The sequence below is a fragment of the Artemia sp. Qi Xiang Cuo genome, chromosome 10, assembly GCF_049724085.1.
Source record: "Artemia sp. Qi Xiang Cuo chromosome 10, ASM4972408v1, whole genome shotgun sequence".
In the NCBI taxonomy this organism is placed as follows: domain Eukaryota; kingdom Metazoa; phylum Arthropoda; class Branchiopoda; order Anostraca; family Artemiidae; genus Artemia; species Artemia sp. Qi Xiang Cuo.
Genome location: NC_142803.1, coordinates 34,723,126 through 34,748,396, shown reverse-complemented (window position 1 = coordinate 34,748,396; position 25,271 = coordinate 34,723,126). Strand labels below are relative to the sequence as shown.

At 35.3% G+C, this 25,271-nt stretch overlaps 1 protein-coding gene across 6 annotated transcripts in view; it reads left to right on the top strand.

Annotated features, from left to right (window-relative positions):
• Positions 1-25,271, top strand: part of LOC148947694 (dicarboxylate carrier UCP2-like) — a 150,484-nt gene that overhangs the window by 34,292 nt on the left and 90,921 nt on the right. For all 6 annotated transcript variants that reach the window (XM_089095371.1, XM_089095374.1, XM_089095370.1 and 3 more), the window contains exon 4: positions 9,373-9,491. In XM_089095371.1, coding sequence (XP_088951497.1) covers positions 9,373-9,491 — 119 coding nt within the window. The remainder of the gene's footprint in view (positions 1-9,372; positions 9,492-25,271) is intronic.

Sequence of the window (25,271 nt, the reverse complement as noted above, 5' to 3'; positions counted from 1 at the left end):
GTTTAGGGGGAGGAGATGTCATTCTCAAAGACCTAAGTTCCAGAACTTTCTGCTAATTTGAACAAAATGACTATCTCAAAATTTTTGATTGGATGTTTTTTGGTAAATGGTTGACGTGAGAGGGGGGTTAGTTGCCCTTTAATCAGTTTCGACTGTTTGAAAGGGCACTAGACCTTTTAATTACCAATCGAATGAGTCCTTTTAGATTTTCTACATCCCTGCTTTCTCTAAAAACCAAATATTCCCCCAGGGCGTAAATCACAACCTTTACCCTGAGGTCTGTGGGGGGATTTGTTCATCGTCAATGATATAATTTCCAGAACTTTCAGCCAAGTTGAACAAAATGGCTATCTCAAAATTTGGTTGGATGTGTTTGGGGAAAATTCATTTGAATGTTTTCCCTTACAAGTTTAAGAAATCAAAAATTAATTAAGATTTTAAGTAGTAAATATCAGAATATGTGTATTAAACTGACAATGCACATTTTTTCAGTAAATTCATTTGAAATTTCAGCAAAGTACAAATTATATTCTGGCTTTTAGAAAGCATAGGGTTTTAGAACCCTACTCATATTAAATTCTCCAGTTTTGAGTTCGACTCTGTTATTTATTTTAATTTTTGTTCTCTTTGGGTTTCATTTATTTATTAATACTGATTTGTGGTAGTTGTATGCTTTGTAGATTATTTGATTATATTTTTTTTCATTTCGGTTTAATAGAGTTCTTTAATTTTTTTTGAAAAACTTATTTTGTGGAATTTTTTTTTTATTTAATAGCATGGAAAAAAGACTATTAAATGCCTTGTTGCTTACGCTAAGAGACCAGAGTAGTTTTCTGACATTTTTCATAGGCCAGAGTTTATTTTTTTAATTGTAATCTAATAGTATTGAAAAGAACGACTATTGAATGCCTCACTATTGACACTAAGAGGTGAAACCAGGACCAGAAGAGTTTCTTGAGATTTTTCATTGGTCAGAGATGCAACAACGGACACTTCTTTTATTTTTTGTTTATTCAACTATAAGTAGGGAGCTACATTAAGACTATAAACGAACAGAAGTTGTTCCCTATGTGAGGAAGCAGACCTCTACGTATTGCCTTGCTGTTTACGCCAAGAGCTGAAACCAAGACCGGAGGAGTTTACTGAGATTTTTCATAGCCCAGAGTTTATTTTTCTTAATAATATTCTTATAGCATTGAAAAGAACGACTATTGAATATTTCGATGTTTACGCTAAGAGGTGAAACTAAAACCAGAGGAGTTTTGAGATTGAACTCAAAAGTAGTTCAGGGGAAAAATGTACTATCAAATGCCTCTCTGTTCATGCTAAGGGTTGAAACCCAGATCAAAGGAGTTTATGGAGAGATTTTTCATAGCCCAGAGTTTATTTTTCATAATGATATTCTAATAGTATGGAAAAGAGCGACTAGTGAATGCCTCGCTGTTTACGCTAAGAGGTGAAATCAAGACCAGTAGAGTTTTTCGGATTTCTTATAGGTCAGAGATACAGCATTGGGAAAGTTCTTTTGCTTTTTTGGATACTAGACTGTAAAGTAAAGATCTCAATTAAGACTAAAAATGAACACAACTCTGGTCTATAGAAAATCTAAAAAAAATCCTCTGGTCTTTGTTTTACCTCTTAGCCTAGATGGCGATGCAATAAGTAGAAGTTTACTTTCCCAAATACCAAACAATTTCTTTTCATTTTTAGTCTTATTGTAGCTCCTTACTTTATAGTTTAATAAATGGAAAAATAAACGAAGTTTCGCATTTTTGCATCTGACCTATGAAAAATCTCAAAAACTCCGCTGGTCTTGGTTTCACCTCTTAGCGTGAACAGCGAGGCCTTCAATAGTCGTTCTTTTATATGGTTTTACCATGTCATTAAGAAACATAAGCCACTCTGGCCTATGAAAAATCTCAAAAACTCCGCTGGTATTGGTTTCACCTCTTAGCGTGAACAGCGAGGCCTTCAATAGTCGCTCTTTTGTATGGTATTACCATGTCATTAAGAAACATAAACCCCTCTGGCATATGAAAAATCTCAAAAACTTCTCTGGTCTTGGTTTCACCTCTTAGCGTCAACAACTAGGCATTTAATAGTCGTTCTTTTCCATACTGTTAGAATGTTATTAAGAAAATATACTCTGGTCTATGTAAAATATCAAAAAACTCCTCTGGTCTTCGTTTCATAACTTAGTGTATATAACAAGGCATTAAATAGTCGTTATTTTCCATGCTATTAGAATGTCATTAGGAAAAAAAACTGCTATATGAATAATCTAAAAAAAAACTCATGGTATTAGAATTCTATTATGAAAAATAAACTCTGGTCAAAAACAAACCACAAAATTAACTCCTCTGGTCTGGGTTTCAACACCTGGAGTAAACAGCGAAGCAGTAAGCAGAAGTTTGCTTCCTCATATACGGAACAACTTCTGTTCGTTTTTAGTCTTGATGTAGCTCCTTACCTTATAGTTGGATAAACAAAAAATAAAAGAAGTGACCCATTGTTGCTTCTCTGACCTATGAAAAATCTGGAAAATTACTATGGTTTGGTTTTCAGCTCTTAGCGTAAACAGCGAGGCATTTGATAGTCGTTCTTTTCTATGCTACTAAGATTTCATTAAGAAAAATAAGTTCTGGTCTAAGAAAAATCTAAAATAAACTCATCTGATCTTGGTTTCATCTTTTAGCGTAAACAGCGAGGTATTTAATAGTAGTTTTTTTCATGTTATTAGAATGTCATTAGGTAAAAATAAACTCTGGCCTATGAAAAACCTTAAAAAAACTCCTCGGGTCTTGGTTTCACCTCTTAGAGTAAACAGAAATGCAATAAATAGAAGTTTACTTCCTCAAATACCGAAAAAATTATGTTTATTGTTAGTCTTATTGTAGTTCCTTACTTTTTTTATAGTTTAATAAATGAAAAAATGAAAGAAATGTCCCATTGTTGCATATCTGGCCTATAAAAATCTCAAAAGCTCCTCTGGATTTGGTTTCACTTCTTAGCGTAAACAGTGATGCCTTCAATAGTCTTTCTTTCCTATGGTACTAAAATTTCATTAAGAAAAAACTGCGAGGTCATTATGCATGTCATTAAGCGTAAACAGCGAGGAATTCAATAGGTTCGTTTCTATGCTATTAGAATGTTATTGAGAAAAATAACGTATGGTCTATAAGAAATCTAAAAAAAACTTATGCAATTAGAATTTCATTGTGAAAGATAAACTCTGGCCTATTATAAATCCAAAACAACTATTCTGGTCTTGGTTTCATTTCTTATTGTAAACAGCGATAAACCAAATTGTTGAATAAACCAAAAAATAAAAATAATTGTCATTGTTGCATTCTGGCCTATGAATAATATCCAAAAAAATTCGTTAGTCATGGTTTCATTTCTTATTGTAAACAGCGAGGCATTCAATAGTCATTTTTTTCTATGCTATTACAGTGTCAATAAGAAAAATAAACTCTGGTGCATGTAATTTGTGAAAAATTCTTACTAATAAGAATTTTATTATGAAAAATAAACTCAGGCCTGTGAAAATTAAAAAAAAAAACTCTATTGGTCTTGGTTTCACCTCTTAGCGTAAACAGCGAGGCAGTAAGTAGAGGTTTGCTTCCTTGTTTTCGGAAAAGCTTATTTTAGTTTTTAATCTAAATGTAGCTTCTTACTATATAGTTGAATGAACGAAAAAAAATACAAGCAGCATTCCATTGTTTCATTTCTGACCTATGAAAAACTCGGAAACTCCTGGTTTTGGTTTCACGTCGTAGCGTAAACTTCAAGGCATTCAATACTCATTCTTTTCCATGCTACTAGAATGTCATTAAGAAAAATAAACTTGTCTGTGAATAATCTTAAAAAACTCCCCTGGTCTTGGTTTCATCTCTTAACGTAAACAGCAAGGCATTCAGTACTCGTTCTTTTCCATGATATTAGAATGTCATTAGGAAAAATAAACTCTGGCCTTTCAAAAATCTAAAAAAAAAATCACCTGGTTTTGGTTTCACCTCTTAGCGTAAACATTTCCGCTAAGCATTCAATAGTCCTTCTTTTCCGTACTATTAAAATTTCATTATAGAAAATAAAATCTGGCCCATGAAAAATCTCAAAAAACTCCCCTGGCCTTGGCTTCATCTCTTGGCGTAAACTGCGAGGCATTCAATAGTCGTCCTTTTCCATTTTATTAGAATGTTATTAAGAAAAATAACCTCGGGTCTATAAATAATCTAAAAACCTCATGCTGTTAGAATTTCATCATGAAAAATAAACTCTGGCCTATAAAAAATCTGAGAAAAACTCCTCTGGTCTTGGTTTCATTTCTTAACGTAAACAGCTAGGCAATAAATAGAAGTTTGGTTCCTCATATAGGAACAACTTCATTTCGTTTTCAGTCTTAATGTACCTTCTTACTTTATAGTTGAATAAACGAAAAAATAAATAGAAGTTTCACATTTTTGCATCTCTGGTCTATGAAAAATCTCAAAAAACTTCCCTGGTCTTGGTTTCAGCTCATAGCGTAAACAGCGAGGCAGTAAGTAGAGGTTTGCTTCCTCGTATACTGAACAGCTTCTGTTCGTTTTAGTCTTTATGTAGCTCATTATATAGCTGAATAAACAAAAAAAAATAAATAAAAGAAGTGTCCCTTTGTTGCATATCTGACCTCTGAAAAATCTAAAAAAGTTCTGATCATGGTTTCACCTCTCAGAGTAAACAGTGAGGCATTCAGTATTCGTTCTTTTCTATGTTCTATGACATTAAAAAAAAACTTCCGGTCTTGGTTTCATATTTTAGTGTAAACAGCGAGGCATTAAATAGTCGTCCTTTTCCATGCTATTAAAATGTCATTAAAAAATAAACTCTGGCCTATGGAAAATCAAAGCCTACGAAAAATGTAAAGAAACTCATCTTATCTTGGTTTGATATAAAAGTAAAACACTTTGACTTTTCTGACGAGGGCTTGGTGGCGAATTTTGACTCAGATGGTTACCCTTTTTCAACTATACCCTATGGGGAATACCGCAGTATGACTGATTTGTGTCGAGTTATCAACAAAACATTAAGTGTCGAAATAAGTGTGGCTTCACTTTAACCTATTAATCAGAACAGAGGAGAATATTACCATAACATTTGAAAATGAAAATTTTCCTCAATGAGGATTTACGGGAGGTTCTCGGTTTTAAATATCGTATTATCAAAGTATTATTATTATATCGCTCTATTATATATCGCATTATTAAAGCATTATTAAGTTATCTATGCAGACTATGCACCCGACTTCTCATCTGACAATGGTTTATTACTTTACGGATCCTTTGTCGAGACGTTGGGAGTCGGTAATACCCATGTCCCCCTTTTACGTATTCTTGAACAAAAAACCAGTCACGAACACATTAAACTCTAAAATATGAAGCACCTTCACTACATTCCAGTCAACACTTCGTATTTGGAGCTCTGTAAGTTAACATTAAGAAGTGAATTGGACGATCCTCTAGCAGTAACAAAAGGTTTGGCTGTGATGTTATTCCGCTCTGCATTACCCCTGTTTAAAAATATTTTGCATCGGCTGCCGCTGATTTTGCGTCCTCTACCCTACATGATTGTGGCTCTGGGAAGGATTTTAAAGAAAATGATTCATAAGATCTCAGGTCCAGCGTGCGATCTCTTGGCGAGTGATTGAAGTTACGAAAAGCGAAAAAGGTTTACAAAGGGTGAGAAAGATCTCATCATTCATCAGTCTCAACTCAGCTCGGAAGCGTAAAACATCAAAGAAGAAAAAGAAAGTAAAAATTGTTAGATCAAAAAGGATTTCTTTTCGTAGAAATGGCATATAGAAATGGCATATAGAAATGGCATATTTTTTAAATGCAGCAAATTTTGATGTGATTCTAAAATATGGATACTATGAACAATTTTATCCGCAACAACCGCTCTCTGAAAACGTACATTTTTAAATTTATTCCAATGAAGATTATTTCATAGATTTTACTCCAACATTTATAGGTTTGTATGTCTTTATCAAAAACTCTAACAATGAAAAACCATGTGTACCCGAGGGCTTATCCTATGAAAATTGTGTACTACACAATTTATTTAGACATATCAGTGTCTATGTAAATGGAAAATTGGTGAGCACAAGCAATAATTTTTCAAATTATGGAAGATATATACAATTCATGTTCACTTCTACATTTATAGATTTGTATGTCATTATCAAAAACTCTAACAATGAAAACTAAGTGAAGCAGAGGGGTTATCCTATAAAAATTTTGTACTACACAATTTATTTACACATATCAGTGTCTACAAAAATGGAAAATTGGTTACCACAAGCAATAATCTTTCAAATTATGCAAGATATATAGAATTTATGTTGATGATTTCAATGTCCTGTAGGAAATTGAGAGGTATGGCTATTGGATATGAATACAAAACGAACACTTACACTGGCAATATACTTAGAGATGCGACAACTAAACATTTACATTTGCTTGGGAAAATAAATCATGAGATATTTAATATACCTCAGTGGTCACCCCCATGTAAGGATTGATATAAAGCTACAACTTGCACTATCCAATTATATTCTGCGAAAAGTAGTTGGCACTGAAGCCGATGTAACAGTCTTTTTCACCTCAGCAGTACTTCAAGCACGAAAAAACCAAGTTACGAGTTCTGTTGCCTTGGCAAATGAAAAATTAAGAGCTTTTGGAAATAATACCAGAGTACTCGTTCCTCATACAATCTCGAATCAACGTCATATTACTAAGGGTACATGTATCTACACTGAATCAACATTTATCAATGGCGAAATTCCCTAAAAACTTGCTTTGGCTTTTGCAAGAAGTTCTAGCGCCGTTGGATCATGGACAAATTCTCCACACAAATTTGAAATGTTTGGACTTTCCTCTCTTGTATGTAAAGTAAATGGAATTCCAATCTGCAATTTATCCTTTGATAAATCCTATAGGACCAGTTATATGATCATATGTCAATTATATGAATTGACAATGCAATCCCTAGATTGAGATTCACATTTATTTGAAAATGATTTAACCGAAGAAATATTTGCGAAAACTCCTGGTACCATTGCATTGGATTTGTCTAGTACTCAAGATGTGAATATTATCCGAACGGGTACACTACGTTTAGAGTGTACCTTTTGCCAAGCCATTGGAAGAGAGTATTGCTTTAATCTCGCTAAATCAAAATGAAAGCTATTGGAAAATCACCCCTGATGGGAGAGTTCTATTAGACTCGGCACCATGAACACAAATCAAATAATCAATGTATTCAATTTGGATCCTTACATGTCCAAATTCAAATCCTATTGCATACCTTCAGATTTCCTCGAGAATATTGAAAGTGTTAACAATACCCTTATCGTTGTTAGCAGAAGCCCAAGAACTGTAAAGACGGGACATTGACAATACATCTTTCAAAAAACAAAAGCTGTTGGATTTTTCGATCCTCTTGGCCTACCGTCTACGTTCTACACATCTCAGATTAAAACGTTGTTGAGCAAAGTGTAAAATCTATTGTTCAAAATCGGTAGCGGGTACAAGATTTATCAACCAAAAGCTCTGATTTTTACGCACTATTATATTTTGTTTTCCGATGTCGTGGATATACTTACAGTGAATTCCTCAATGTTTATGGTGACAATCCTCGATTGATAGACTTTTTAGTTGAAAATACCCTTTCCTTACTGCATAATATAAATTTACGTGCCCAAGAGTAAATGCTTTAAAAATGTTTGTAAATTTGTTTATTATTGAAAATTGTATGTACAAAACACTGTGTTCTTTTAGATTTCATCTTCCACGCATAGGAAGTCACCAGAAACGACAAGTGGCAACAGTTCGTGAGTGTTCAACTTGTGTTCATTTTGGCATGCAAAGTCAGGGTCGCTTTTCCTAAAATATTTTGTAAATTCATTTTTATTATATATCTTTGTATAGTCAATAATGCTATTCTGATTTATAATATAAAATTAACGTCTTTCAATTAGCTTATTTGAAACAGTGTCACACAAAAGATTTTTGTATGAAGAATCATTTTCTGTAACAGCAAGATAAAAGTCAGTAGGTTTATAATCATAGTAGCTGGTATCTTTACAGCGATGTCATAAAAACCAGTCTCTTTTATTATTCAGCAATTGAAGTGTATATTGGGTTCTTCATCCCACATCAATTCAAAGCCACGACGATACCAGTCTCTTAAAAATAAACTGAAATCAAGTTTAAGATTTTTTTCAATCATGCGAGGGTAAGTATTTTTCCGCTGATCACGTTTATGATAGTGACGAATGGAGCATAGAAAACCTCTAGTATGATAGTCACTAATCTCTTTGAGACATGAATTACAGTCTTGAATTTTCAATGCGTTTCCTCTATGCAATTTAACAAAATGTTACCTGATAAATCAATCCAGTATTTCTGTGTGTTGTTCGGTGACTTTGTGGTTATTAAAAAAGTATTTGTTTTTATGCTTATGTTTTAAGGTAATTTTATTTGTATACTGAAATTTACTGATATCACAGTTGGTGCAGTACATTGAAAAGCTTTATAGGTTAGTTTGTTGTTGTTAGGCTACGTACTCATTTTTAACTAATAAATCAAATGTCTTGTATTTCATACTTGGTTTCCGTGTCTTCAGTAAAGTGCAAGTTTTCTATAATCCTGTAAACATAAGGAAACATGATTGTTTGGTTTATTTCTACTAGTTTTATTTATATATGTTAGATAGACTGTGAAGTAATACTTTTTGTTTGTTTCAAGTTTCAACTTCACTCTTTAATTTTTTCCTAATTAACCCTTGATTAGAGCACAATTTTTTGTTTGGCTTCAAGCTTACCTTTTTTAAAATAAACTATTTTTTTTCAATATCCCTCGCGGGTATACTGTATTCAATTTTAAAGCCAGAGTGCTAGTCCAAATCACTTCAAAAAATTGCTTAATAATTAGACTACAAACGAGATAGGTTGGTAATGGTATATATATATAGAAGGCCGATTACAGTGTTTGCGAGGTCTACTTTCTCTGCTCGTCATATTCTTCCGATGCTCTGGTCTGAGACATCATCTTCTATTAGGGATATTGTTGAAAGGTCTGACTTCCGTGTGCAATTGAGACACCATTGCCTGCAAGTTTATGAATTGTGAATTTTTTTTTCAACTAGTTCTATATGTTCTATATATATTTTGTTTTGTCGTGAAATGAAACCCGAATACACGATGCCTTTTTTTGGAGTGGCAATACAGGCCAAGGTTACTGGGCGTCATGCTTTCTTTTGTTGATTTTTTTGTGAATAAATTGTTTCTCCATTGAAAAAAAAAGAAAACTACATATTATTTATTCCTTGTAGGTGGCTTACACCTCTCCCAATCTTGCTCCCACGGGTGGTGGGAATGTGGGAGCTTCAGGCCCACGATACAAAGGAACTATGGGTACAATTCGGACCATTGCTAGAGAAGAAGGTTTCAAGTTAGTATTGTTTTTTTAGTTATACTTGAAAATTACGCAAGAAGGACTAATTCAATTAAATTTAGAATAAATTTTTTTTTAAAATGATAATAGCAAATGAATACCTAAATAAAATTACGGTCTTTAATTAGAGTATATTTAGTAGAATAATTTAGCTGATCTATAGTTTTTCGTTTTGTTTTTATTGCTTTCATTTCTGTTTTCTTTTCGCTTTCTTTTGAATACTCAAGTTGAACTTAATCATGCTAAATCCTGAAAATCTCAGGAATTCAAGATTTCATTGAACTGTAATTTTAATTGTAACTGTAATTGTTAATATATATATATATATATATATATATATATATATATATATATATATATATATATATATATATATATATATATATATATATATATATATATATATATATATATATATATATATATATATATATATATATATATATATATATATGTGTGTGTGTGTTAGGTATATTAATATAGATGTTATCAAAATTATTAATAATTTTGTATTTGATATAGTATCAGTTAATCCTCATATATTAAGGTACGTTTTTTTGACAACCGGGATGCACACAGTGACTTTTCATTAAAATCAATATTCTTTTCAACATTCTCGGAAGGTTTCAACGTAATACCCCGAACTGTTTATGAGATATTGCACAAACTTTTTAAACAAGTTGGATGTGCATATCATTTTTTATTTAGTTTCGTATCCTTTGAAAATTTCAACCAATTATCATTAGCTAATCATAAACTAAAGCAGATGCGTCCTTTGACAACCGTGATGTATATACTTGTATTTTGAATAAGCTCACCATCCCCCTCTAGATTATCTGGAAGTTTTAACAAAACTCGTCCTCAGATATTTTAGACATGCCATTTTGACAACCTTGATGCATATGATGTCTTTATTTAGTTCAACTCTCCAACCTACATTCTCTGAGAGTTTCAATTTAAGTATCTTAGCCATTCCTGAGATCTTGCAGCTATACACAATGAAAACCGATTTTCCCATGGTGCCTTTAAGTTCAGTATTCCCCTCAATGTTAATCAATTGTTTCAACTTGAAAGCTAGGCCATTTTGACAACTTGGATGCACGTAGTTTTCCTTGATTTTGTTAACGTTCCCCTTAGCATTCTTTGAAAGTTTCAAATTAATAACCGTAGCCAGGTATACCGTTTTGACAATTTGTATGCATTAGTACTTTAATTTAACATCACCCACAAGATTCCCATTAGTTTTCAACTTTCTAATCTTATTCATTCGTGAAAAAGTTGCAGATAAGCCTTTCTAACAGTCTGGATGCATTTTGCCCTTTTGACAAAGAGAAAGCACTTGAAATATTTTAATTTAGTTCAATATTTCTTGTTGTAATAGTAGAAGTGGCAATAGCAGTTGAAGTAGTAGTCACAGTCACAATCGCAATAATGCTAGCGGTACTGTCAGTATGTTTCAGTTATTTTAGAATCGTTTTAAATAGTTAACCTTTATATAAAGTGACTAACACATGTCCATTTAATGAACGGTGTCTACATACAATAATAGATCAATGTCTCCTAGTGTGACTGAGACTACTTGTGACTTCAGCTATGACTGCTTAAAACTGGGACTGCGACTACTTGTGACTGCACCTACTTGTGTGGTTACTGTGACTACTTGTGACTCTGATAATAACTGCTTGTGGCCACGACTTTTTGTGGATGTAACTGTTACTTACTATATCTGCAACTGCAACTATTTGCAACTTTCATTTCTTGCGACTGCAGCTACTAGCGACTGCGACTACTTGTGATGGTGACTACGAATAAGGCTACATGTAATTGAAGCTATGACTGCTTGTGCCTGTTGCAACGACTGACTACAGCTATTTATGACTATGACGGCTTGCAACTGTAACAGCTTTCAACCGCGAATACTTGCGATTATAGCTACTTGCAATTATGACTCCTTAAAATTGCGAGTAATTGCGACTACAGCTACTTGCAACTGAGACAACTTGTGGCTATGGCTACTTATGTCTCTGACTACAAATGCCAGTACTTACGACTGACACTTTGGCTACTTGTGAGTACGGCATCTAACTACGACTGCGAAAACTCGCTACTGTGATTATGACTACCTGTCACTGCGAATGTGACAACTTGAGCCTATAACTGCTATTACTTGCAATTGCAACTACTACTGATAGTAGCTACTAATACTGCAATTGTGACTGTGACTACTACTTCAACTGCTACTTCCATTTCTACTGCTACGACTAGAACTATTGAACTAAATCAAAATAGTTCAACTGCAAAAAATAAATAGACAAAATTACTTTCAGAAAAACTTGAAAATGGTGTAAATTTTGGGAGAAAATTTACACAGAAAAAGAATTCACTTGAAAAAAATTGAGAAAAAAGTTATTGCTTGAACAAAAATTTTGAAAAAGATGAAATTACATGAAAAAACTAAAAGAAAAAGAAATTACTTGAAAATGGTGTAAATTTTGGGAGAAAATTTACACAGAAAAAGAATTCACTTGAAAAAAATTGAGAAAAAAGTTATTACTTGAACAAAAATTTTGAAAGAGATGAAATTACATGAAAAAACTAAAAGAAAAAGAAATTACTTGAACAAAAATAACAAATCGCAAAATTGTTTTGGAATTTTTACGACAGAAATAGAAGTTTTAAAATATTTTCTGCAAAATTCATAATCTTTACCACAAAAATTTAAATATATCAATTTAGTCGATATAACCCAGAAATTTTTAAAATGTATTTGAAAACCTTTAACTATATGAATTAAATGGAACGAAAATTTACCCATTTGGTATCAGTTTATTCTAAAACTTTGGTATAAAAAATAAAATGGCAAGACTTGACTGAAAATTTAGAATGAAATTGTGTTACCCAAAAAGCTATGAAAATGGCGTAAAAAGTTGCTAGCCTTTCCGGCCCGTAACTTTTGATTGGTTAAACTAAAGTTGATGCAAATTATATATTTGAAATCAGCATAAAATGTAATTCTTTTCGTGTATCTACTGGTGTTAAAATTTTGTTTCTTAGACTTTCGGTTACTATTGAGCCGGGTCGCTCCTTACTTACAGTTCGTTACCAAAAACTGTTTGATACAACATAAAAAGATACTCACCTTCATTGATTAAATTCATAGAAAGATCAGCCTGGCCCGCCATAGCCATCCTTGTTGGAATTAGTACATAACCTGCCACTATTGGAGAATATTTTACGAACACTGGTTAGAAGCGACTGCAATAAACCGGCGAACTGGGCGAATAACACATGGGCTATACGAGGATGGCCTTGCGGCTTTAAGTTAATTCATTGATTTAAACTGACCTTTATGTCCGCAAATTAAATATTTATAGTCAAAAAGAATTGAAATTGAGTACAGTATTTCATAAATTCCCGAATTTCCTTTTCGCCGCTACCGACAAAGATTCCGCTGCTAAAAACAATTGTACCCTTCCATTTCGTAAGACACTAAAACTTAAGCCTCCAAAAATAACTAGAAAGTAAGTAGATAAGCAGATTTAATATTTGGAAGTAGAATAGTCCAAAAATAAATATTCAACCACCAAAATAAGTAGAAGTGGAAACACTGAGACCTATGTCGAATCTTTGCTAAGTCCAATTAGCTATGGTTGAAAGGATCTCGTAAAAAAAATGTGGACGCTTCTTAATGGGGACGCTAAAATCGTGGACGCTCTGTATAGTGGGCACTCAGTGCGGTGTGCGCTCCGTCGTGGACTCAATGACACGGGAAGCTCCGTCCTGATTTTAAATATCCTGATAAAAATCCTTGTTTTACCGGGCTATTTTCGTTGGGGTATTTTTTGCACGGGATATTTTTCGGGGGAGGGGGTATATTCAGGATGAGATATTTTTCCGGGGGGGGGGGGTATTTTACCGGGGGTAAATGCCTAGATCCAACTCTGTCATATGGCTACACTAGTAGATAATTCATAGTTTCTTATAACAGGGGAAGTAATTTCGTATTTTTAAATAATTTTCTTTGTTGCTTAAGTAAATCAGAAAAGGCCTTATAATGAATTAAATTTTAAGGCTATTTTTCCGCTTTACCTAAGACTAAATCATGCATTATTTTGGCCTGGAGAACTTGATGTTTGTTGAATTATTACCCAAATTATGAACAATTAATACCCAACAATTAATACCCAAAATTATTTAAATTATAAAGCCAACATTCTTACGATTTGCGAAGCACCTGCTATGGGCACCTTCATTTTTCTTTGTCGAAAGTATAAGATATTATATCAAACTGTTGTCATGGTTGCAGCAATATTTGCAGCCTAGTAAAGAGCGGATTAATGTTAATAGAAAACGGAAGCTTAAAAATATTTTGTGAAAATGTATTTAGTAAGAATAAATAGTCATCGGACACATGGTTCTGCAATGGTGCCTATTATTTTGATAGATCTTATTGAAATCCTAAGATTTTATTGTCACAATAAATTTACAAAAATCTGAAATGGCGTAAATGGCTATGAAAATGGCGTAATATGTTAAAAAAAATGAAAACACGGAAACACTTGAATGTAAAAAATAGAATGTTGAAAGATTTTGGTTTAAAATTAGAAAAATACAGAAACACGTGGAACTTTTTTTTAAAAATGATGAAGACATTGGGAATTTTTTTTTAAATGGGGAAATTTACAGGGAATTATGTGTTTTTTAATCCTTAGAAACAAGGAGACCTGATACATCAATTGGTTCTCCCAAGGACTGTTTCTAAAATACCCCTTGAAATAGATAAATTTAGAAAAGGTCTGAGTGGCGCAAATGCATTTTTTTATAAGTAATTTTGAACATAACTCGTGTTTTGTTCGGCAAGATTTAATGGGCTTAGTTCCTGATTGCCCACTCTGCCGTGTATCCCGTGTCACTGCGTCCACGACGGAGCGCCCACCACACGGAGCGACCACTGCACAAAGTGACCAGCGCTCAGAGTGTCCATTCACGGCGCGTCCACGATACGCACCGTCCACTATAGGGAGCGTCCACGCTACGGAGCATCCACAGAGTAGTAGTAAACCACATTCGGTAGTATTTATTAAAGCTGGCCTCTGAAGCAAAAGCCCAGCATTGGCTTCAAAAAAAGGGCTAGTTATACGAGAAGGGGAATATCACAGATACTGGACGTGTTACATTACAAACATAAAACATGTTTCCCAGAGAAAGCGGAAAAATCCGCAGGAAAATCTGCCCGGATTTCCGCACCCAATCCCAATGGAAATTGCGCTGCGAATCCGCACGGAGCGTAGAAAATTTGCAATGCGTTGCGGAATTCGCAGGTGCGACGAGAATTTCGCTATCCGTGGGAACCATGCTTAAAGAGGTTCGAAATCCACTAAAGTCAACTGTGGATCATGTTCCGATTCCTCGTCCTGTGTCAAATTTGGAATGAAGTGTCCAGACGGTTCTGCTGCTGGTTTTTCCACTCTCTCTCCGAACAAAAATAACGTGTTGCAGGCCGAAAATATATTTATCAAAAAATTAAAAAAATAATTACAGTTTAACTTCCAAATAATAACACTTCCAAGTAATCAATAATCACAATAGTGAAAAATACACTAAACTACAGTCGAAGGTCTACAGGCCACTAAATCTTTGTGCCTTCTTTAAGAACTGACATACAGAAATTCGGTTAACATCGAACTCCCGTTTCAGCTCTTCTAGCTCTTATCCTTCAGGACCTACTTATTTAATCGCTTTCTTACAGCTGCCCCGCATTCAGTTGGAAGAAGGTTGCTCCCGAATGACGGATAGAAACCGAAAAAATCATGGCTTCGGTGACAGGCACTGGTTGATCGTGCGGTGCCAGCCTTCCACGCGATTATTCGTCCTCGGGCCTGAATTTTGGTTCTAGTTGCAGTTTCTTGGCGGGAAACGTGATCTTGCACTTATCCATGTATCTAGAAAACAAACAGTTCTTATTGAAGTACCAGACGCAGCATTTTCAACATTCTCAGCATCGGTTCCTGAATAGCGCTACTTAGTAGAACAAGGCTTAAGCCACCGAATGGATCCCAGCCTGGCTACGCCGGTGCAGGACTAAATTGACAGACGTAACAATTTATTTACACTCGAACGAATTTGTCCGGATATCTTTTTCTAGTATCAAAGGTTGACGGTCGTGAATAAACTTAATTAGATGACTCATTCTACAAGGAATACCTTTTCAGAGGTCTGGAAATAATTCTTTTGTCTCGACTGGTTCACTTGTTAGACAACCTTGTCTTTTGGTAGTCTTAGTTGAGAAATATATCAGTGCCTGAGAAAAGTCATTGACAAGGATGGTCAGCTTTACTTTCCGATATTCTGAAAAAGTGTTCAGTGGTAGTTTAAGCTTTACATAGTTTAAGATTAATAAAAAAAAAACCTACCATCAAGATAATCCATGAATTCACAAATTCTCGGGACACTTGATGCGTTGGCTTTCAACCCGAACCACGCAAAGCGGATGCAACACTGCGGAAGAAAAGCCAGGGCCAAAGCTTGCCTGTAGAATGACGAAAAGGTCCAGTCCTTCACCTACGTTGACTGTAGTCTCAGGTTCCACACCTTGTGAAAGATCGCCTGCGCAAAGTGGAAAGAGCCGCCATTATGCTGTGATGCAGGAAATACATCTAGAAACCCAAATATCATTGCTGCTTCGAAGTGGAAGTATAACTGTGGTCGGAGAGCTGCGGGCAATATTCATTATTTACAGCCCTTCCCCCGAGAACTGTGGGGGACTAAGTCATCTTCAAAGACATATTTATTAGATTTTCGACTATGTTGAACAAAATAGCTATCTCAAAATTTTGATTTGGTGTCTTTGGGAAAAAAAGAGAGGGAGGGGCCCAAATTGCCCTCTAGTTTTTTGGTCACTTAAAAAGAGCGCTAGAACATTTAATTTCCGTTTGAATGAGCACTCTCACGATATTCTAGGACTACTGGATCAATACGATGACCCCTGGGAACAATAAATAAATAAATAAACTCGCATCCGTGATCTTTCTTCTGGCAAAAGATACAAAATTCACATTTTTGCAGATAGGAGCTTGAAACATCTACAGTAGGGTTTTCTATTACGCTGAATCTGATGGTTTGATTGTCATTAAGATTCTATCACTTTTACGGGTATTTCCCCTTTTTTCTAAAAGAAAGCAAATTTTATCAGGCTCATAGCTTTTGATGGGTTAGACTAAATTTGATGAAAATTATATATTGGAAATCAGCATAAGAATCTAATTCTTTTCATGTATCTACTGGTATTAAAATTTGATTTCTTAGACTTTCGGTTGCTATTGAGCCGGATCGCTCCTTACTTACAGTTCTTAACCACGAAATGTTTGATAAAACATAAAAAGATACTTACCTTCATTGATTTAATTCATAGAAGGATCAGCCTGGCCAGCCTTAGCCATCCTTGTTGGAACTAGTACATAACCTGACACTATTGGATAATATTTTACGAACACTTGTTAGAAGCGACTGCAATAAACCGGTGAACTGAGCGAATACCACATGGGTTATATGTGGATGGCCTTGCGGCTTAAAGCTTATTCATTCATTTATTAATTTAATTAATTCATTCATTTATTAACGCTACAAAGAATCCACAAAGTAGTAGTAAACCACATTCGGTAGTATTCATTAAAGCTGGGCTTTGAAGCCAAAGCCCAGCTTTGGCTTCAAAAAGAGGGCTAGGTATACGAGAAGGGGAATATCACAGATACTGGACGTGTTACATTCCAAACATAAAAAATGTTTCCCAGAGAAATCAGAAAATCCGCAGGAAAATCTGCCCGGATTTCCGCTCTCAATCCAATGGAAATTACGCTGCGAATCCGCATGGAGCGTTGAAAATTTTTAATGCGTTGTGGAATTCACAGGTGCGGTGAGAATTTCTCTGTTCATGGGAACTATGCTTAATGAGGTGCGGAATCCACAAGAGACAACTGCGGATCATGTTCCAATTCCTCGTCCTGTGTCAAATTCGGAACGAAGTGTCCAGACGGTTCTGCTGCTGATTTTTTCCACTCTCTCTTCGAGCAAAAATAACGTGTTGCAGGCTGAATTTATATTTATCGCTAAATTAAAAAAGATTACAGTTTAACTTCCAAATAATAAAACTTCCAAGTAATCAGTAATCACGATAGCGAAAAATACACTAAACTACAGTCAAAAGACTACAGGCCACTAAATCTTTGTGCCTTCTTTAAGAACTGACGCACAGAAATTTGGTTTGCCTCGAACTCCCGTATCAGCTCTTCCAGCTTCTTATCCTCCAGGACCCACTTATTTAATCGCTTTCTTACAGCTACCCCACACTCAATTTGAAGAAGGTCGCTCTCGATCTCACTCTGCAGCTCCCTAATTACGGGTAGAAACAGAAAAAATCTGGGCTTCGGTGACAGGCACTGGTTGATCATGTGGTGCCAGCCTTCCACGTGATTATTCGTCCTCGGGCCTGAATTTTGGTTCTGGTTCCAGTTTCTCGGCGGGAACCGTGATCTTGCGCTTATCCATGTATCTAGAAAACAAAGAGTTCTTATTGAAGTACCAGACGCAGCATTTTCAACATTCTCAGCATCGGTTCCTGAATAGCGCTACTTAGTAGAACAAGGCTTAAGCTACCGAATGGATCCCAGCCTTTTACGCCGGTGCAGGACTAAATTGACAGACGTAACAATTTATTTACACTCGAACGAATTTGTCCGGCCCTCTTTTTCTACTATCAAAGGTTGACGGTCGTGAAAAAATTTAAATACGTGACTCATTCTACAAGGAATACCTTTTCAGAGGTCTGGAAATAATTTTTTTTTCTCGACTGGTTCACTTGTTAGACAGCCTTGTCTTTCCGTAGTCTTGGTTGGGAAATATATCAGTGCCTAAGGAAAGTCATTGACAAGGTTGGTCAGCTTTACTGTCCGATACTCTGAAAAAGTGTTAAGAGGTAGTTTGAGCCTTACTAATAAACAAAAACCACCATCAAGATAATCCATGAATTCACGAATTCTCGGGACACTTGGTGCGTTGGATTTCAACCCTATTCACGCAAAGGGGATGCAACACTGTGGAAGAAAAGCCAGGGCCAAAGCTTGCCTGTAGAATGAAGAAAAGGTCCTGGCCCTCGCATGCGTCGACTGTAGTCCCAGCTTCCACACCTTGCGAAAGGTCGCCTGCGCAAAGTGGAAAAAACAACCACTATGCTGTGATCCAGGAAATACATCTAGAAACCCAGGTATCATTGCTGCTTCGAAGTGGGAGTGTAACTGTGGTCGGAGAGCTGCGGGCAATGTTCATAACTTACAGCCCTTCCCCCGGGAGCTGTGGGTGGCTAAGTCATCTTCAAAGACATATTTAATAGATTTTCGACTAGGCTGAACAAAATGGCTATCTCAAAATTTCGATTCGGTGACTTTGGGAAAAAAGAGAGTGGGAGGGGGCTAAGTTTCCCTCTAATTTTTTTGGTCACTTAAAAATGACACTAGGACTTTTAATTTCCGTTCGAATGAGCCCTCTCGATATTCTAGGACGAATGGATTGATACGATGACCCCTGGGAAAAATAAATAAATAAATAAACTCGCATCCGTGATCTTTCTTCTGGCAAAAGATACAAAATTCCACATTTTTGCAGATAGGAGCTTAAAACATCTACAGTAGGGTTTTCTGTTGCGCAGGATCTGATGGTTTGATTGTCATTAAGATTCTATCACTTTTATGAGTGTTTCCCCCTTTTTCGAAAATAAAGCAAATTTTTTCAGGCTCGTAACTTTTGATGGGTTAGACTAAATTTGATCAAAATTATATATTTGAAATCAGCATAAAAATCTAATTCTTTTCATATATTTACTGGTATTAAAATTTTGTTTCTTAGACTTTCGGTTACTATTGAGCCGGGTCGCTCCTTACATAAAGTTTGTTATCACGAACTGTTTGATACAACATAAAAAGATACTTATGACCTATGTTGAATCTTTGCTAAGTTCAGTTAGCTATGGTTGAAAGGATCTCATAAAAAAAAAAAATATGGACGCTCCGACTCTGGACACTCCTTATGGGAACGCTAAAATCGTGGATGCTCCATGACAGCCTGTGATGAGTGGATGCTCCGTATAGTGGGCACTCCGTGCGTTGGGTGCTCCGTCGTGGACTCAGTGACACGGGACGCTCCGGGGTGGGCACTCAGGAAGCAACCCATTTAATGTTACTACAGATTTAACTTAATTAAAAAAAAAATCCTGATTTTTCCGGGCTATATTCTGTGGGAGTATTTTTTGCACGGGATATTTTTCGGGGGAGGGGGTATGTTCTGGATGAGGTATTTTCCCGGGGGGGTATTTTCTGGGGGATATTTTCCCAGGGGGTAAACGCCTAGATCCAACTCTGCCATATGACTACACTTGTAGATAATTAAATAGTTTCTTATAACAGGGGAAGTAATTTCGTATTTTTAAATAATTTATTGTTGCTTAAGTAAATCAGAAAAGGCCTTATAAATGAATTAAATTATAAGGCTATATTTCCCCTTTACCTAAGACTGTAAATAATGCATTATTTTAGCCTGGACAGCTTGGTAATTGTTGAATTATTACCCAAAGTATTAACAATTAATACCCAATAATTAATGCCCAAAATTATTTAAATTATAAAGCCAATATTCTTACGATTTGCGAAGCACCTTCTATGGGCACCTCCATTTTTCTTTGTCGAAAGTATAAGATATTATATCAAACTGTTGTCAAGGTTGCAGCAATATTTGCAGCCTAGTAAAGAGCAGATTAAAGTTAATAGAAAACGGAAGCTTAAACATATTTTGTTAAAATGCATTTAGTAAGAATAAATAGTCAACGGACACTGGTTCTGCAATGGTGCCTATTATTTTGATAGATCTTATCGAAATCCTAAGATTTTATTGTGACAATAAATCTAAAAAAATTTTAAAAAAACCTTGAAACCTCACAAAAATGATGGTGAGTAAGAATCAAAAGTGCACTATTGGAATCACCATGATCGAAAATTCAAATACAGAAGAGTTTAGGAGTAGTAAGTATACTACTTCTACTACTACTAATAAGTCACTATTTTTGCATACTCAGCACTGGCGTGTCTTCTTTCTTTTTTTCTGATTATTTTTTTTCTCGTTATTTCTACCAAGCCTAGCAGGCTGCCTCAATATCATAGAGAGCTATTTAGTGAATTACTTAAAATGTTCTTTCCATATCTGCGGGCTTTTTATGAATTCACCTCTATAACGCTGTACATAAGAATATGCATTGATACCATCAATGTAATTATTAACAGCAAGTGTGTGCCTGCTACCGTTTCGATTATCAAAATTGGTGATTTTATTGCTCATTTTCCTTGTGTTTTCTCTACATTTAATCATTCTAAAATGTCCATGTTTTCTTTCTTATTGGATAATACTGTTCCTCGAGTTCTTCGGCAAGTCCATATATTGTCAATATCTAGTGGTGATATCTATCAGGCTTGTAAGAGTGTTAAGAAATTAAGTGCTCCTGATATGGATGGTCTGTGTTACAATCACTTCAGCATTAAGTGTCCATTATTGTTAGCACATAGTTTTCTTTCGGGAACTGTAACATCAGTTTTGAAAAAAGGAAAGGACGCAGATCAGTGTTCCAGTTATCGACCAATTACAGTGTCCTGCTTCATCAGCATGCTGTTTGAGGATGCCGTATTGCCTGAAGTTTTGACCAAATTTGATTTTTCTGATTATCAGGTTGGGTTCAGAGCCGGTGCGGTAAAGCTTTTTAATTTAGTTAATTATTAATTTAGTAAAAATATATTAAGACGCAAAAACAAAGTTTCAAAATACCACTTTTTAAGATAAAGATACAAATCGTGGAATGTGTGGGCTTGGAGGGAACTTGCTCAATAACCAATTTCCTGGCTAAATGCGTCAATGTACCGGAAGGACGTGGTTAGTTTTTCAAATATATACCCCGATTTTTGAGACTGAAGTCAGGCCTTTTTGACTTGCCAGGTGAACCTCTGCCCGTTTATTTTCTCATTAGAAATACCTTGGGATTTTGTCGGATCATTGTAAGTGTCTGTATCTTATTATATATTATTGTAGTTTTTGAGACTTGTGGTCTACTTGGGGCAGCCAGTCCCAGTAGCATATCTATATCTGTAATTATTATGTGTAAATTGAATAAAAGTATTGTGTTTTAGACAACCTCTCTACGATCTACCTTTAGCCCCTCGAACATACCCAGTCGGTACGCCTCATTAATTCGGTCAGAACCTAAGGCACGCTACATAAGTTTAATTACCTTAGGGCCAGAGTTTATCTCCCCAATAAAGGGAGCATAAAGGCATCTACGACTACAACCCCCAAATACCATAAATATACACTTCACAACAACTGGTGGTCGCTGGAAAAACTGGGTCGAGAGGGCTAGATAAAAATAGTAGATTGAAATAAAAATGGCTTTACTAAAGAAGAAAATGACTTCCCTATCAACAGTACTTGAAATTGCAAAAAAAATACCAGAATAAACGAGAAATTCAGACGTAGATAAGTTTTCCAAAAAATTGAAAATTTTGAACGAACTAACTGAAGCGTTTGAGATAAGGTCAAAAAGCAATGCGTTGCGGCCAGATTAAAGGGAAGCGCCCTTAAACACTTTGAGGCAATTATGAAAAAAGAGCCCAAGGACATCAGTACGCTAATTGAATCTTTTAAAACAAGATTCATAGAGACAAGCATCTCCGAGAGGCTAAGAACAGAGGTAGTGACATTCAATACCTCAACTAGTATCAGGGAATATGCCGACAAAAGTTTTAGATCCGTGCGTGTGAAATCAAGGACAGAAGGAAATGACAAAACAATATCGAAAGTATAGCTACATACTTTTACCCAAGGGTTGACAAAAAAGTTGTTAAGACCAATATTATCGCGGAAACCTGAAAATTTAGAGCAGGCTATAATACTAGTCGAAACAGAGGTAAAATTTGATGAGGCCATGAAAAGGTTTGATCATATGTCAATAAATAACACAGGAGCCCAAGAAAGTAAAACATATGAAAGGGGACAGAAGAGGATGAACTTTGAGGAGCCGAATCGTGAACCAAAAAGGCACGAGGAAGGCCAATCCTTCCCACCATGGACTGACCCCTCCCCATTTGACGACCAATCCCATGGTATTAGATCCTTAATGACTTGGAATACAAAGTATTATGGATACCCACCTCTTCCTCCCGAGGAAAATTATAGAGCAAATGGTGGCAGATCAAGAATATATAGAAATAAATATAGACCCCATGAGGAAGGGCAAATTACCAAGCAATATAGGAAAAGATTCAATTGCTATAATTATGGCAAGCCAAATCACTATGCGGCAGATTACTGGCAAAAAATACCCAAAGAAGGCCAGACGTACAAGACAAAACACCAGTTCAGAACGCAGGGGGGCAGAAATTTAGGAAGGCAGGGACCAAATAATACTTGGCAAACACCTAATAATATTCCTGAATTTAGGCCTAGGAGGCAAGCGGTTAATAATACTCAGGGTCAAAATAGCAGCGCTGAAGAAAACTGGGATAATCCCAGAAACTTTTGGCCAAACAGTGGGCATTTAAATGGAAAAACCAGTCTGTAAGGGTCAATAGATCTGTTTACTTACAAAGGCTCCTATATAGTTTAAAATGTTGTGATACAAATGCAAATAATAATAATCTACCGATTCTGCGTTGTTTTAAAATTGAGTGTTTTCAAAATTTACCATGTTTACTAGATACAGGAGCATCTAAATCATTAATTCGAGAGGAAGTTTTTAAGAGGTTTCCTCCTAGTGTCAAAAATCGAGTAAGCCGATGCCAGAATACCCTGACATCAGTGACAGGGCACCGGCTGACAATTTTGGGAGAATGTCCACTGAAATTTAGTGGAGGGGATAAAGAAATAACAGTAACAGTAATAATATGCAAGCAGCTACCATTTCCTAGTATTCTAGGAGTAGATGCCATCAGAAAACATGGGATTGTATGGGAACCCATATCCGATACAATAACCATAAACCAGACAAATGAAAATAATAGGCCAATTTGCGTAACAACAGATAACGAAAGTGAAGGTTCAAATTATAACCTAAAAATAAGAGGAAAAATCACCATAGAAGGGGGAACGACAGCTCAAGTTCTAGCGGTATTAAATGCAAAAGTAGGAAAGGTTAAAACAATGGATGCCATGATAGGAGGGCACACCATAAAAGAATACCCAATGATTTTCGTGGAAAATCAAGTTATAAAAATTGAAAATGGTGTGACATACTTAAAACTATCAAATCTAAGTAATAATAAAATAAAACTGAACCAGGTAGAACAATGATCAGTGGAAAAGATTTCAAATTCAGAAAAAAAATCTATAAACAGTCCAGAATTAAGCGTAAACTTCACTAGCCACGAACATTTATCCTCATTAAAACTGCAACCACAAGAAGAGTATGGAATGTCGAAAATGGATTTTTTTCAACAATTTGATTTAAAACATTTACGGGAAAACTTAAAAACTAGGGTGGAAAATATTCTTTGGGATTTTAAATGGACTTTTGCAAGACACAAAGCGGATTAGGGATTAGCTCACTTAATTACGCACGAGATATCAACAGAGGGCCCTCCAATCAAAAAGTCACCGTATAAAACACCTTATCATTTAAAGCCATGGCTAGAAAGCCAAATAAAATAAATGGAAGATCAGGGAATAATTAAAGAGGGTGTTGGCGATTGGTGTTTTCCACTAGTAATAGTCAGGAAAAAAGATAACATCTGGAGATTATGTATAGATTTTAGATCACTAAATGCCGTCACGGTTAAAGACGTGATGAAGTTATCAAGAATTGGTACGATTTTAGATTCACGATCCTAGATGTATAATAGACAAGGTCCAGTGAGTTTTTCTTCACAGTTGATAAAAAGGTATGAAAGAATAGGAAGATAAGTCTGCGAACCAAGATTAGAATATTGGAAGTTACAGTGGAGACAGACATTCCCAAAAAAATGGATGGAGATTTGCGAGATATTTCCCAGAGAAACTGCCAAAGGATTGTTTTGGGTACCCAACGGACTGTCAGTATCTCGAACAGTAGGTTGTAAAAAATTTGGGTTCCCTACCGCTTTCTAGAACCATAACGAGAGAAAGGTTGAGATGGCTAGGGCACGTTCTGCAGACGAAGGATGTCAGATTGCCAATAATTATTTTTGTCGGCCAACCTTCTAGAGTCAAACAAAAAACAGATTGTCCCCTGTTGGAATGAGAGGATTCATAAGAAAGTATATAAGAGAAAGGGGAACTTTCTAGGAGGGAGTAAAGGGCGAGGCTTTGAATAGATTGGGACGGAGGAGAAGCGTACATTAATGAATAAATAAATCTTAAAACGAACAAAGCTTTAATTAATTACGTGAATCGTGATTGAAACAAAGTTACTACAACCATAAAAGTAAGAGTACTGTCTCCACCCCTCTCTGTAAAAGTCCAAAACCTTCTGCGTTATGGGTGCTTTACTAAAAATGAATTATATTACAAATATTGTTCTTACATACTTATTATAACACTGAATATAAAAATGAAATTACAGTAAAATAAAATTTTGAAAGTTTGTGCTTTTCAGCATTTGATATCATTATGTATGAAATATTTAGTTTAATCTAACTTCTTCCCAAAACTTTTCGCGACAAATTCATCACGTTCCGTAATTAAAAAAAAAAATGTTAAGCCTACGATGTCAATGAA